At 59.0% G+C, this 14,128-nt stretch overlaps 1 protein-coding gene across 1 annotated transcript; it reads left to right on the forward strand.

Moving 5' to 3' along the window:
* The first annotated feature begins 24 nt into the window (after window positions 1-24).
* DEF6 (DEF6 guanine nucleotide exchange factor) lies at window positions 25-12,874 on the forward strand. Its single transcript, XM_068419315.1, has 11 exons — window positions 25-142; window positions 5,130-5,270; window positions 6,980-7,165; window positions 9,000-9,227; window positions 9,309-9,455; window positions 9,635-9,743; window positions 9,826-10,124; window positions 10,648-10,814; window positions 11,020-11,218; window positions 11,554-11,644; window positions 11,873-12,874. Exons 1-11 carry the CDS (start codon window positions 47-49, stop codon window positions 12,082-12,084), a joined length of 1,875 nt encoding a protein of 624 aa, XP_068275416.1. The 5' UTR covers window positions 25-46; the 3' UTR covers window positions 12,085-12,874.
* Window positions 12,875-14,128: the final 1,254 nt, after the last annotated feature.

Below are 14,128 nucleotides of genomic sequence, written 5' to 3' on the forward strand. Positions count from 1 at the left end.
ATCCTCGGCCTCGCCAGAGCCGCCTCTGCCACCGCCGCCTGTAGCCATGGACCTGCGAGCCGAGCTGCTCAAGTCCATCTGGTACGCCTTCACCGCCCTGGACGTGGAGAAGAGCGGCAAGGTCTCCAAATCCCAGCTCAAGGTGAGTCCCCCCCGGGTTACAGGGGTGCTGGGATGGCTCCTGGGTGGGCTGCGAGGGGCAGAGCGGGCGCAGAGATGCTTTGTGTGTCCCCCCCCGCTGCGTTTGCACAGAGGAATTGTTAAATATTAAGATTAACAGGACCTTGCTGTCGCCTCCACACTGGTTTTGGTGAAGTTCTCTGTCTCCCTTTAAAAAAAAAACGGGGGGGACTTAATGCTCAAATGGATTTTCTAGGTGAAAATGAGGAGAAATCGAATTTTTCGTTGTTTTCAGTTTCTTCTGCTTTTGATGGCCAACTAACAGCCCAAACTGGGTTTATATTTTCTCGCTTGCTGGAGCCCCCGCGTTTCTGCTTCCTGTTCAGCCAGCGGGTCGGTAGGTAGAGGCAGACGTTTTTAAACTAAAACTCCTCGGTGGTCTGGCCAGAAATAACACGGCACTTGTAGAAAACTCTCTGCTTTCGCCTCTCGCCCACCCCCTCAGCGGCTTTGCAGAGGGCTCCTGCGTTCAGCCCTTCGTCAAAACCATCGTTGCTTAAAAAAACCTTTTTGTCTGCCTCTGGGACAGGATCTGGTTGAATTCACACGTTTGTACCTCGGCTTTGACAATAATTATGGATTTTTATTTATTTATTATCCCTTTGCAAATGATGGGACTCCTTTTTCTGTTGCCGTGCAAACGTCCCGTCGTGGTTCTTAGGCTGGTGCCGGGGTTGGAAATGCCGGTTGGAGCCGGGGGGCTGCGATGGAGAGGAAAGACCTGAGCTAGAAACATGCAAAACACGGGGAGATGTTGCGTCAGGACTCGGCAGCTGCTGCCAGGCTGCGAGATGAGTTGTGAAACGCTGCGAAGAAACCTCTTTCCCTCTGTTCCCTCTGCTTTATAGGGCTTCCCCCGGGACAGGCTGCAGGTGCTGGGCTCGGCAATGGAAGGGGATGTTTTGTCCAAAAATTAAGGGTGTTTTTTTGCAGGGAGGAGAAGCAGCGGGAGCCAGGCTCCTCCTGCTCAGCCGCTGCCTTCGGCTGCTCCCCAGAAACTCGTTGCATGTGTGCCCTGTGAGCCAGGCTTAAAGCTGTGGAAATACCTGAAGGAATTAAGGAAAATCCCAAAGCAGCCAGAGTCTAATTCCCCTGATTAATCCCCAAGTCGGGCTGGTGTGGTCCCCTCACGGCACCCCCTGCACCCCGGCTTTGGGTCCTGTGCCCAGCCCGGGCGTGCTGCCGGCCCTGAACACGTGCAGCGCTTGTCTTGGGAGACCTTTATCACCAGTGACGATGCTGAGGCCACAGAGACCCTAATTTTAACAGCAATTTCCTAGAGAGTTTGTGCAGGGGCGCTGGGGGAGCTGCAAACCCTCGTGCAGGGGCTGGGGGGGTGCTGGGGACGGCGTCTCCGCAGTGGCATTGCCCAAGGTGACATTGCAGAGGGGAAGGGAGATTCGCCCCTCGCTGTTTTTCCACCCGCCTTCAGCACCCAGGGGGGTTGGCGGCGGGTCGGGCTGCGCCGTTCCACGACGAAGCTCAACCCTGGATAACTTTCCACCCACCACAGGGCTGGGGAGAGCTCGTTTCCATGGCCCGTCGGTACCGAACGCTGGCTCAGGTTTGCCCCAGCCTACGCAAGCCACCAGCAGCATTTCTGCTTGTGGGTTGAGCACAGAAGAAATCCAGGGTCATCGCAGGCTGGAGCAATAACGTGTTGAAGCCACGGTGGCCGTGCCCTCTCCAAACCCCTCCCGGGCTGTGCTCTGCTCCCTCGCCCAGGCGTGTTGCTGCAAGAAGGGTCTTGAAGAAGGGTGGGAGAGATGCTGGTGTTCACAGCGTTTGCACCTCCAGAACCCAACCCAGCCCCAGGAGGTGGGGTGGGATGTTGCTGGCAGCCGAGCCGCACGCCGGCGGGGAGCTGGGTGCTCGGCTCCTCTGAGCTCTCTCCAGCCGGTTGCATAAGTAGCTTCAGCGTTTCACAGCGCGACGGCAGAGCTGTGGGAAGCTGTTGGGTTCGGCAGTTGAGTTCTTTGCATGGACACTCCTATGCAAGCGCGTGCATATGTATGTGTGAGTGTAGGTGTGTATCTGCACAGGAAGGAAAGACAGTCTTGTGGTCGGGTGCTACGCGGTGAGAGATGTCGGGTAGTTCTGTTTGTGCACCAGCCCTGCTCTTGGGTGAGGTTTTATCCTCTCCGTGCCAACGCATCTCCCCTGTCCGAGCTGGGGGAGCTGCTCCCTGCTTCCTTGGATGCTGGCTGGGATGCGGGATGGTTGAGGATCCAGCCCAATTCATCCCTGTCACAGCTCTACAGCATCATTGGTGTTATGGAAGAGATGGATTTGCTGCTGTAAATCCACAAACTCCGTACAAGGAGGAAGAATCATTATTGAAATCGTGGGTCGGAGCCGCCGAGCACCATCTTGGTGCCTTTCAGCTCCGTTCCTGTCCCCGTGGCAGAGGGAGAGGTTTGCTGGGCGATCCGAGAGCTCGGTCTCGCTAAGGCAGAGCCCTTGGGGAGTGGAGAGGAGGAGGCGAGGGGCAGGCGAGCGGTTTGAGTGGCTGCGTGTCGGGGGACACGGGGATCCCCCACCCACCGCGCGGGGCTGGAGGCTTGGGGTGCAAAGGGCAGGGGAGGAGGCTCTCCCCGTAAGCCATGCGTGTCTCTGGGTGTAGCTGGTGCCTTGCTGGGCTGGGTCAGCACAGCACAGGCTGGTTATGGACCCCCCCGGGGGCAGGGGGAGAGTGCCCGGCTTGAAAGCGCCGGTGCTTGTGCCATGCACAAAAGGCGCAGGCCAGTGGGTCCCAGTTTGGCCAGTAACAGCTCTGAGAGCAGCTCATCCGTGCAAGCAAGGGGGAAAGCCTTCCCCGAGGTCGGGAGCCGACGGTCCTGGGGCTGGGCTTGAGCCAAGGGGTCCTGGCTGATGGGGCAGCGATGTCCTTGCTGTGGAAAATGGGCAGCTAAAGGGATCCTCGCCGCTGGCAAGGGCTCCCGGTGCTCGGGGTCCCCTGGGACAGGGCTCCCTGCACCCCCAGCTCCAGGGAGGCTCTGATTTTTTCAGCAGGGCCTGTCTGCTTGCACATGGGGAAACTGAGGCAGCAGCAACACTCCCTGCATGGTTGCAGAACCCTCAATCCCCCCACTCCTGCCCGCCGAGGCCAGAGGGGTTTGTGTTAACAGGGGGAGCCAGGCTCCAGCCCGAAAGGTCACCCCCAGCCCTGGCATCGTCCCCGGCGTCTCCCACGGGGCAGAAGAAGACGGGCTGCCATTCTCCAGCGGCGTTAAATATTCCACCCCCAGCTCCGGCTGGCGTCCACAGCAGCTACGAAGGGTGGGAGTGGGGGGTGATGGGGAGAGGGTGGAGAACAGCCTCAGGGCTGGTGCTCGGAGGGATTTGGGACGCTCGGGGTGTCAGGCAGACCTCTGCATCCCCCCCCAGCCACCTCCTGCACGCCGCAGGGGAAAGGCTGCGTCACCAAACCCCTCTCGTGGGCTCAGCGCATCCCTTCCCTTCTCCTCCCTGTTATTTTCCCCTCCCATCCCTCGTCTCAGAGCCCAGGGTGGGGTTTTCCCACCTCTTCTCTCTCCGTGGGGTTGGGGCAGCCCCGGCCCCACGCACCCCACCATCACCCTGGCCAGGGCTTTCCTCCCCACCTCCACCTTTTAGGTGACCGCTCTGGTGAGCCCAAGGGCTGTGGTTTGCAGCGTGCTGGGGTGGACGGAGGGGCTCGGGGTGCTGCCCAGGGCCAGGGGCACACGCCAGACCTCCAAGGGCTTTTTGGGATGGTGCAAGAGGAGGCATGAGGGATGGGGACGAGGCCCCACGGTGGAAACGGGGAACGAGATGCGATTCCCAGACTTTGAAACCACCCTGATAGATCCGTCAGCCTTCCCGGAGGATGCCCAGGGTGTTCCCATCCCTCCCCACCCCTGCGCGGACCCCGGGGCTGCACTGAACCCTGAAAGGCTGCAGCCCTGCTGGGTGTTTGGGCGCAGGGTGGAGTCCTGCTGATACCATCGGTCCGGAGGGTGGAAAAGGGAAAGAAAATCTGGTTGAGCAAGAATCGTCTCCAGCTGCAGCAGCCGCCGTAGCCTCCAGCGGCAACTCTCCCGCTGGGAGGAAATTTCCAGCCCTGCCCAGAGAGGAGCAGGGATGCTGCCCACCATCTCCTCCAGCCCCTCTCTTGAAACCTTGGCAAATCCTGCAAGTCATCTCTGTGATGGGATGGCATCGGTTTGGGACGCTCATTTAACCATCTCCTGCTTGCTGGGAGGTGAAGGCAAGGAGGCAACCGCCTGCCCAGCATCGTGAGCCGGAGATGCTGGTGGGGCTCGTGGGCAGCCTTGTGCCAGGCTCTGGCCGCTGGCCCCGCAGCAGTGTTGGGCTTTCCAGCACGGGGGAAATTCAGGAGCTTGAAAACATGCTTTGTTTGGGGGGGATTTGTACAACAACGGGCTGGTTGGTGACACCTGCAGACCTTCTGTAGATGGTGTGTCTCCAGGTCACCCTCGTCTGCTCCGGTTCCAGACAAAAACCTGTCCTTAGCTTCTGACAAAGCTTCTCGTATTTTCATCTTTGTGCCCCGTCGGCAGAAAGCGACGGCCGCCAGGCTGGGTGCTGCTGGGGGTTGTATCTTTGAGAAATCGCTAAGGGCAGCTGGCAAACAGCACAGCTTGGGGTGCCTTATCATGGTTCCTCGATCAAAGCATGTCCTGTTTGCTCTGTAAGGTTTGAAACGGCCCCTTTTTTATTAAAAAAAAAAAAGTTCCCCATGTGCCAAGAGAGAAATGTGGAAAAATCCTCAGTTTTTGCCTGTTTTTAGATGATTCTCTAAGGTTTATATTTGGGAATATTCCCCTGTACCTCTGCCAGCCCCAAACCCACGGCTGCAGGGAGGTGACGCTGGGCAGCGCACGGTCCCCGGGTGGGTGGGTGGCACCATGGGGATGGGCTTGGGGCAGGCTGGGAGGTTGTTCACCTTCTCCCCATCCCTCGGCCAGGTGCTGTCTCACAACCTGTACACGGTGCTGTGCATCCCCCACGATCCCGTGGCGCTGGAGGAGCATTTCCGCGATGACGACGACGGGCCGGTGTCCAGCCAGGGCTACATGCCCTACCTCAACAAGTACATCCTGGATAAGGTGAGCCCTTGGCCATCCCCCCCACCCCGACCCTGCTGCATCTCAGCTGGGGACACCATGGTCCCTGGTCTGCTCCTGCATCCCATGGGAGCCCCGTGGCTCCGCTCCCCTCTGCTCTGGGAGATCCCATGCCCTGATGGGTGGAAAAAGGATACAGAGAGGTTGGGGAGCACTCAGGTGAATGCCAAAATGAGTGAGAAACATTTAATACCCAACGTCTCCTTGGCAAGGATGAGGTCAGCCCTTTCCAGCGAGGCTCTGGATGGAGACGCATCTCTGCCAGCATTTCCTGAAGGGCTCTGAGACAGAAATCACCCAGCAGCTTGTTCCAGCCCTTTTTTCCTCTCCACCTCTGTTCAGTTTTGAGGTGTGACCTCATTTGGCAAGGAGGAGGAGAGGGAGGAGGACGAGGTGCCGGGGCAGGAGCAGAGGTTGGGGTGGGCAGGGGCTTTCTCCCTTTTTTTCCATGCGGCTCAAAGGCACCTTTGTGTGGCACAGCGAGACTCTGCGGCTGGGTGCTCGCTTCCTCCAGGCATGTGAGGAGAGGAAAAATGACTGATAACTTTCTTCCACTGTGTGCTCAAAAGAAGGGGGGGGGGCCCCAGAGCTGGGTGCGGTAACCCTTCCCTTCCCTGCCCTGCCGCTGCCCCGGGGCTGAGCTGTGCCTCTCCCGGGTGTGCGGGGCTCCGTGCCGGGCTCCGTGCTGGTCCTCGCTTTGCCCTGAGCTGCTCAGGAGCTGCCCAGCCTGGGCCAGAGATGCTGATCTCAGCTGTAGGGATGTGATCTGCAGCAGGCGAGGGCAGAGCCTGTCCCAGCTCCTTCTGCCCCTGGTCAGCCTGACCCGATCTCCCCATCACAGAGTGGCCAAAATCCTTCCAGTTCCCCATGTGGCTCTTTGGGACAGGACCTTTAAACCCCCTTCTTCTGGTTTCACCACGGCTCGTAAAATGGCAGAAGCAGCCTGAGAAAGGGAAGTGGGTTTTCCTGGTAAGAGGGACTTTCAGCTTTCCGCCACCCAAAGGTCTTTCTCCAGCTCCGCCGCTGCGGTTTGCCCTCGTGCTGGTGGCACGTGGTTCACGCAGCCGGGATGGAGCGGCCAGATGCAGCCAGGCTCCTTTGGTCTCCGTCACCGTTCACCGGTGCCGCACCAAAAGCAGCTCTGATGCCAGGCAGGCGGTCGCAGAAGCTCAGGGACAGGCAGCGGGGCCAAGGTTGATGGAGGGGTTGCTCCTGCCTCCGCTCCTGCCTGCCTGTGGTCCCTCACTTCGCTGAGCCCCAGTCCCTCTTTATGGTCAAATGGGATAACGAGAGCGACCCAAAGCCACGGAGACTTTGGGAAGGTGGGCTTGGGAGCGCTGTGTGGGGTTCCTGATGGTGCTCCGAAGCTCAGCAGGTCACGGCTGAGCCGCCGTGGCTGTGCTGCGGTGCCCAGGCGCTGCAGCAGTCCCGTAGCATCTTCTCTACCATCCAGAACATCTCACTTGCCTGCGAAAGGGGACCCGTGCTGGGAACATGTACTGGCACTGTGGGTCAGCGCCCACTTATGCTCTAGTTGTGGGTCCCACGTATGAACCAGCTCGTGCTTCTCACCAGCAGGGACAGATCTCAGACGTGAGGGTTTCTGCCCACCCTCCCTCCAGCGTTTCCCCCCAGAAACCCCCTCCGCAGCCCTGCAGCACCACGCTCACCCGCCTGGCTCCTACCCCCAGGTGGAGGAAGGTGCTTTTGTCAAAGAAAACTTTGACGAGCTCTGCTGGACCCTGACGGCAAAGAAGAATTACAAGCCTGACCGGAACGGGAATAGCGTCGTATCCCACCAAGATGCCTTCAAGCTCTGGTGCCTCTTCAACTTTCTGTCTGAAGACAAATACCCTCTCGTCATGGTGCCAGATGAGGTAGGACCTGCCTCTTCCCCCCCCATCCCCATCCTCGCAGGGCTTTGCGCGCCGGCAGAGCCCCGTTTGGGGATGACACATCCCATCCCGCTATCTCTTCCTGGCATGTCCCACCACATCCTGCAAGACGTGGTGCTCCAGGGTGTGAGAAAGAGCAGGGCAGGGGTGGAAGGAGGGGGCTGTCTGCCCAGGGCCACCCCTGCTGCACAGGGAGAAGGGGGTGACCTGGGAGCAGCTGGGAGGTTCCCTCCAAAATGCTGAAGCCTTTCAAGTGTAGATGTCTTGGAGGATGAGGTGTGGGCTGGTCCATAGTGCTCTTCCATGGTCCAAGCCTACATCAACGAGCTCTTTTGTCTGCTGTGAAATTAATGTGCCACTTCTCAGAGCCCCAACCAAGGAGTATCAGCAGCTCAGCTCCTCCTGGGGCTGGTCCTTTGCCTAAAGCCCTCCCATCTCACCCAAGGGTTGAGTTGAGCATGGTTTGAAAATCATGGACTCCTGATTTTCATGGGGGAGCAAGAGAAGATGACAAGAAATCCTTAAAGTCTAGTACAATGGGAGGTTGCTCCCCGTGAAATCGCTGTCAGGCTGGATGGGGCTGTGTCCCTCGTGCTGCTCTCGGCCCACGCCACCACGAAGGCGGTGGCAGAGCAGACCCAGTTGTCCCTCTCCATGCCTGCTGCGGAGAGTTAAGAGCGAGGTTGCCCCGTCTGCCCTGCAAAGCTGCTGGCAGTAATCTCCAGATCTCCAAATTCCACCCAGCATTTGGAGGGGGAGGTTCTCCCTTCTCCGGGGGGGGTCAGATCAAACCCCAGGAGAAGGTGGGCAGATCTGGGGAGGAGGAACAAGCTCAGAAGCCAAGAGCGGCCTCGCCAGGAGGAGCTCAGTTGGGCAAGCAGCTGCTGTCTGCTTCTACACCCTCAACCTCCTGAGATCAGCAGAAAAGCCAAAAAAAAAAGAGCAAAGAAAAGACCAGAAGCGCAGAGCTGCGCAGACGTAGGAGAGCAACCGCACTTCCTGCGCCCCGGGAGAGACGTTTCCTGTTCCCCAGACCGTGACAAACTGAATCATCTTTCTGCTTAAAGGGCTGAGCTCGGAAAACAAAAAAAAAAGGAAAAAATTAAACTACATTAAATTCTTCCCCTTCTCCCAGTTAGATGATGTAAAAAAGTCCAACTGGGTGCAGGGACTCTGCTGTGTTTCACCTTTCTGCCTGGCTCTGTGCAGTCACCCACCCTCCTTGGTCTCTAGATGGTGGGTAGAGGAGAGCTGGCAGCAAAACTTGAGCTGAAATAAGTCTTCCCAACACCACATCAACCATTTTAGCTCTTTTTTTTTTTAAAGCAATTTATTTACAGTTTCAAAACGCCGCTCACCTCCACAGGGAGCTCTTCCCCTGCTCCTCCCCAGTTTTTTTACGACATCAGCTGGAAACCAGAGTGGTGCCGAGGTCAGGGCTGTGGTCAGAGGGTCAGAGACACCTGCCTTATGGGTTGGGTGTGGGGGCCAGCAGCGTTGGTCTGTTCTCCCTCAGGCACTTGACTTCTGCAAAGTTTTCTCACTCTGCAGACAAACGAGCCAAAAACATCTCAACTTTGAGGTCAAAAGGAAAAACCTCCCAGTAGCGGTCAAGCTCTAACTCAATGTCAACCTCCTGAGCTTGCCTGGAGCACCTTGGCCATGACCATCAACCATTGGAAGGGGTGATACCACTGGGATAAGGGTCCTGCATGTCCAGGCTGGGAAGGGATGTGGTTTTGGGCTCTCCAAAATGAGTTGGTGGCATGGGGATGGCTCTCACCCTTCCCCATCGCTGAGCTCCCTGTCCCCACAGGTGGAGTACCTGCTGAAGAAGATCTGCACGGCCATGAACGTGGAGCTGAACTCCTGCGAGCTGGACGACTACCTCTCGCAGGAGCCGCAGGGGCAGGGGGGGCTGACAGTCTGGCAGTTCCTGGACATGGTGAACTCGGGGCGGTTCCTGCGAGGCATCGAGCAGGAGGCCGTCAGCATGGCCGTGGAGGAGGTGTACCAGGAGGTCATCGAGGATGTGCTCAAACAGGCAAGAAGCCCACATGTCCTGGGGCACAAACCCCCTCCTGCCCCCCAGCCTGGTGCTGATCCCCATGTCTCTTGGGCACAGGGCTACCTCTGGAAGAAGGGCCAGCTGAGGAGGAACTGGTCAGAGCGGTGGTTCACGCTGAAGCCCAGCGCCTTGTCCTACTACATGAGCGAGGAACGGAAGGAGAAGAAGGGGAGCATCACGTTGGACAAGCACTGCTGCGTGGAGGTACGGCCGGGGCCACGCTCAGCTCGGGACCCAGGAGATCCCCTTCAGACCCCAGGAAGGGCAACCCAAGAACACAATTTCCCATCCATGAGCATGGGAGAGCCAGTCCTACGGCTGAAGAAAGTGGAGATAAGGAGGGGTACGGGGGAGTAACACCATCCTGTGTCCTCTCCCTGCAGGTGCTGCCCGACCGGGATGGGAAGAGGTGCATGTTCTGTGTGAAGACCACCTCCCGCACCTACGAGATGAGCGCCTCCGACACCCGGCAGCGCCAGGAGTGGACGTTAGGTCCGTGCCCACCCTGCGCCCCCTCCCCAGCTTCCCCGTGCCCCCCGCCGTGTCCCCACTGACCATCCCCTTCCCTCCTCAGCCATCCAGACGGCCATCAGGCTGCAGGCTGAGGGCAAGAAGTCCCTGCACAAAGACCTGAAGCAGAAGCGACGGGAGCAGCGGGAGCAACGGGAGCAGCGGAAGGCGGCCAAGGAGGAGGAGACGCAGCGGCTCAAGCAGCTCCAGGAGGAGAAGGAGCGGAAGCTGCAGGAGCTGGAGCTGCTCAAGGAGGCCCAGCGGCAGGCAGAGATCCTCCTGGAAGAGGAGGAGCAGCGGCGGAGGCAGCAGCACGAGGAGATGCAGAGGACCCTAGAGATCCAGCTGCGGGAGGCTGAGCAGGTGGGTGCATCCTCACGGCATGTCCCACCACGGGGCTGCATCGCTCGTGGGGTGGCTGCTCCCTTCCCTTGCCCGTGGCATCCCAGGGGGTTTGGAGGAGCTTTTAGGAGCTTGTTGTGCTCTTGCAGCAATGCTGCTGCCACCCATCACCTTGGGACTCCCAGGGGCTGTGTGTGACCCGGGGATGAGGGAAGGAGGGGTCAGCACCACCGTGCGTGAGATACCCGAGGAGCAGGAGATGAGGACAACCTGCCCCGGGGTGTATGAAGCTGGGGGGCAAGTGAGAGGCAAGTGCTAGTGCCAGGATGGCCAGGGAGCCCAATTCTGACCTTGCAGCCAGCGCTGGTTCTGAATGACATGGTGTGTCTCCTGAGCAGGGAAACAGCCTTGTTCTGGAGCTGTGTCCGTGGGCTCATCCTGGTGTGGGAGGTGGGCCCCATCCACCCAGGGATGCAGGGTCAGGGGACCCTGGGGACAGTGGCGGTGGCTCTGCCCGTGCTGACGGCTCTTCTCCCCACCGCAGGCTCGTGCCTCCATGCAGGCAGAGATGGTTCTGAAGGAGGCAGAGGCAGAGCGTCAGCGCAAGCGCATCCTGGAGCTGGAGGAGATGCAGGAGCGTCTCCAGGAGGCCCTGCAGCAGGAGGTGAAAGCACGGCAGGACGAGGAGTCGGTGAGATACGCGCAGGCCAGGTAAGGACCAGGACATCCCTGCTCCTCCTCGACCAGCCTCACGCCCAGGGCAGCGGCTGGGTGTGGGGACACGCTCCCCAGGGCGGTGCAATGGTCCCCAGGGTACTGGGGTGTGCTGGTGACTTCCCAGTGTGCCAGCAGGGATGGGGGAAGCTGGTAGATTAAGTGGCAGAGGGACATCCTCACCTCTGCTCTTCCTTGACAGGCTACTGGCTGAGGAAGAGGAGAAGCTGAAGCAGCTGATGAAGCTGAAGGAGGAGCAGGAGGAATACATCATCAAAACTCAGCTGGAGAAGCAAGTTCTCAAGCAGGAGATGGAGAACAAGAACAAGTGTCTGGAAGAGGCGCAGAAGCAGCTGGAAGAAGTGAGAGTGAACAGGCAGAGGGTGGACCAAGACGTCATGGTGAGTGTCACATCGGTGCCACATCCCTTCATGCTGCAAGCCCTGGGGGACGTCCCAGCCCTCCTCGAGTCACCTCCATGCTGGGGAGAACCCAGCAGCCTTGGGGGCCAAGCTGGCATTGCCTCAGGGGCTTTCTGAGCTGTGCCATGAGATGGGGTGAGATGGGACAAGCGTGTCCTGCCCCAGGGGGACGGCACTGGTGTCCAGAGCAATGTTGACAGTGGGAGTGTGTGAGGGTGGGGGGACTGGAGGAGGAGCAGAAGACCTAGAGGAGGGTGAGCTGGGCGGGGGGCTGTGGGGCGGCCGGCTCAGCCCTCTCCTCCACCCCCTCGCAGGCGGCCCAGCGGAAGCTGCGACAGGCCAGCACCAACGTCAAGCACTGGAACGTCCAGATGAACCGACTGATGCACCCCATCGGGCCAGGAGGTAGGAGACCGGCCATCACCCCCTCCCCTGAGCATGGCCACGCTGGGGCACGAGCCCAGTCTCCCACCCATCTTCCCCTCTTTGGGAGCATGCAGGGGCTGGAAGGACCCCCATCTTTCAGAGAAGATACCCCAACGCTGGCAAGGAGAGACCCAGCACCCCTTTTCCTTAGCTGAAAGGTCAGTTTGGACCCCAGGTAAAGAGTCTCCTTTTTCTGTCCGTCCCCAGAGAAGCGTACGAACGTGAGCGGAGGAGGCTTCGCTGGCTACCAACCCCTCCTCTCCCAGAGAGATTCCTCCTTCAAACTCAAGCAGAAAGCAGAAGATAAAAGCGGTGACTCCACAAGGGACAACAGCAAGGAAAACGTGAGTAACGGTGGGAACAGCAGCGTGCCGCCGTGCCCAGATGCGGACACCATGGCCACAGAGCCCACCAATTAGCCCGGCACGATGGCAGAGCCCAGTGGGGAACTGTGGGGACCCAGCACGTCCTTCTGAGCAGACACAGTCAGTACTGCTGTCTCTGGATGGAGACAAGTGGGGACCAGCACAGAGCCTACAGATGACCATGTATAAGGCAGAGATGTTCCCATTTTCTTCAGGGAAGGGCAGCAGCCACAACGTGCCGGGAGGTTCAGACAACCCAACGTCGGGGAGAAGGCAGCGGGGCCATCTCCTCTGGGCTGCCCAGGTGTGGGACCTGGGCTCAACTCCTCAGACTCTGGTTTCCACCCTCCCTAAAAAAAAAAAGCCAGGGGTGGGTATGGACCACATGGCCCAGGGCTGCAGTTCCCCCCTTGGTTTCCACCATCAACCCTTCTGCATCGCCCACTGCGCCCCTGGGCACATGGCCCCGCAACGGCGGCTGCTGGGGAAGCCTTGGCACATGGAGCAGTGCCTTCTCGCCACCCTCACAGAAAGGCCAGGGTGTCCTTAACTAACACGTGCATTCCCTGAAGGTGGTTTTTTCAGTCACTGGAGTCACGTAGATGTTAGCAGAAACAACAAGCAATAAAGCTTTTGGAGCCGCTGGCCCACAGACCTCCTTCCCCGCATGTCTGTGGCCCTGCAGGCACCAGACCTCCTGCCTCGGCAGTGTGGGGTTTTGATTCCCACTGTAGAAAAGAGCCCATTAAAAGAAATCAGACATCACCCATGGAAAGAGGCTCCACCAGTGGGTTTTGGGTTGGTCTGTAGAGGGCCGAGAGGGACACAGCCACTGGTGAGCTGGCCACAGACGACGAACTCCGCTCTGGGTGGCAGGGTTGAGGAAGGGTAACGTTGGGGAGGGCCAACACCTCCTTGTGATTAATTAAATGCTTATAGAGGAAGGTAACGGTGCTCTGGGCTCTGTTTAGGTCTTGGACCACAGGACTCCCTCTTTCAGGAGTCCTGGCTCAGGATCTGGTCCAAGGACTGCAGAAGGCAACAGTAAAGACTCCCAGGGGCCATCCAACCCGGGAGCCGGTGGATGTGGCAGCTCTTTTCAGTAACGCTGGCCTGGCCTGTCTCCTCCAGCTCATTTGCTCCCGAAAAAATGAGAACAAAAGCCAAGTCTGCTGGCAAAGCTCCCTGCACAAAAAAAAAAGAACTCACACCAACACCAGCGTTAGTTTTTCCAAGCACCTCTTTAAATCCAGTCCCGTTCACCTGTGACTTTGGGGGTCTTTATTGTACAGGGCACAGAGCCCCTGATCACATAAGGGTCCCCTCTGGAAATGGGCACTGGTAGGGAGCCCTGCATCAAACCCCGGTTCACAGTTGCTCACGCTGATTGCAGTTAATTAGGGAGATTACAATCTATTTCCTACTCGTGTGGCTTTCAGCATTTGCTCACACAGCTCCTCCCTCCCACCCCCTGCCCAGTTTTTACAGCGTTTCTTTTTTACAATTATTTTTCGTTGTGCCTGGCTGCCACAGAGGCTGTTTCCACGGGTGCCAGTGGAGCAGTGCAGCTGCCCCGGGACAAAGCGGCTCTGTGTGCCCATGAGGGTGACAGGGTGGCCCCGTGCCCCAGTCCCACGCAGCCTCGCCGACGCAGAGGGAGGGCAAGGGTGGCTGCAGCCCTGGCGGTGATGGCCGTGGGGCTGCAGGTCAAATTCAGCACCTCTCCTCCTCCTTCCTGCTGCGCTGGGATGCAGCAGGATGGTCCTGAGCAGCAGTGTGGCCCCTACAGCCCCATGCAGGCTTGGGGTCCCTGCCTGGCCCTGTGCCATCTTGGCTGGTCCACTTGGACGTGGGATCCCTCCACTCTGCGCAGGTTTTTGGGTGGAGCAAGACCTTCCCAACATGCTGCACAGGAGCCTGGGGCTCTGTCTCGCACGGAGGCACGTGGGGTCTGTGGTTCAAACGGCTGCAGCCTCCCGGGGTGACCCTGGCAAAGCTGCTCGTTGCTCCGTGCGATCCCCAGGCAGAGCAAGAACAGGGCGGGGGGCAAACGCCAGTCCCTACTGGGAAGGAAATGGGCTGGGTGGAAATGCACCGA

Source organism: Nyctibius grandis, chromosome 27 (assembly GCF_013368605.1).
Source record: "Nyctibius grandis isolate bNycGra1 chromosome 27, bNycGra1.pri, whole genome shotgun sequence".
NCBI classification, from domain to species: domain Eukaryota; kingdom Metazoa; phylum Chordata; class Aves; order Nyctibiiformes; family Nyctibiidae; genus Nyctibius; species Nyctibius grandis.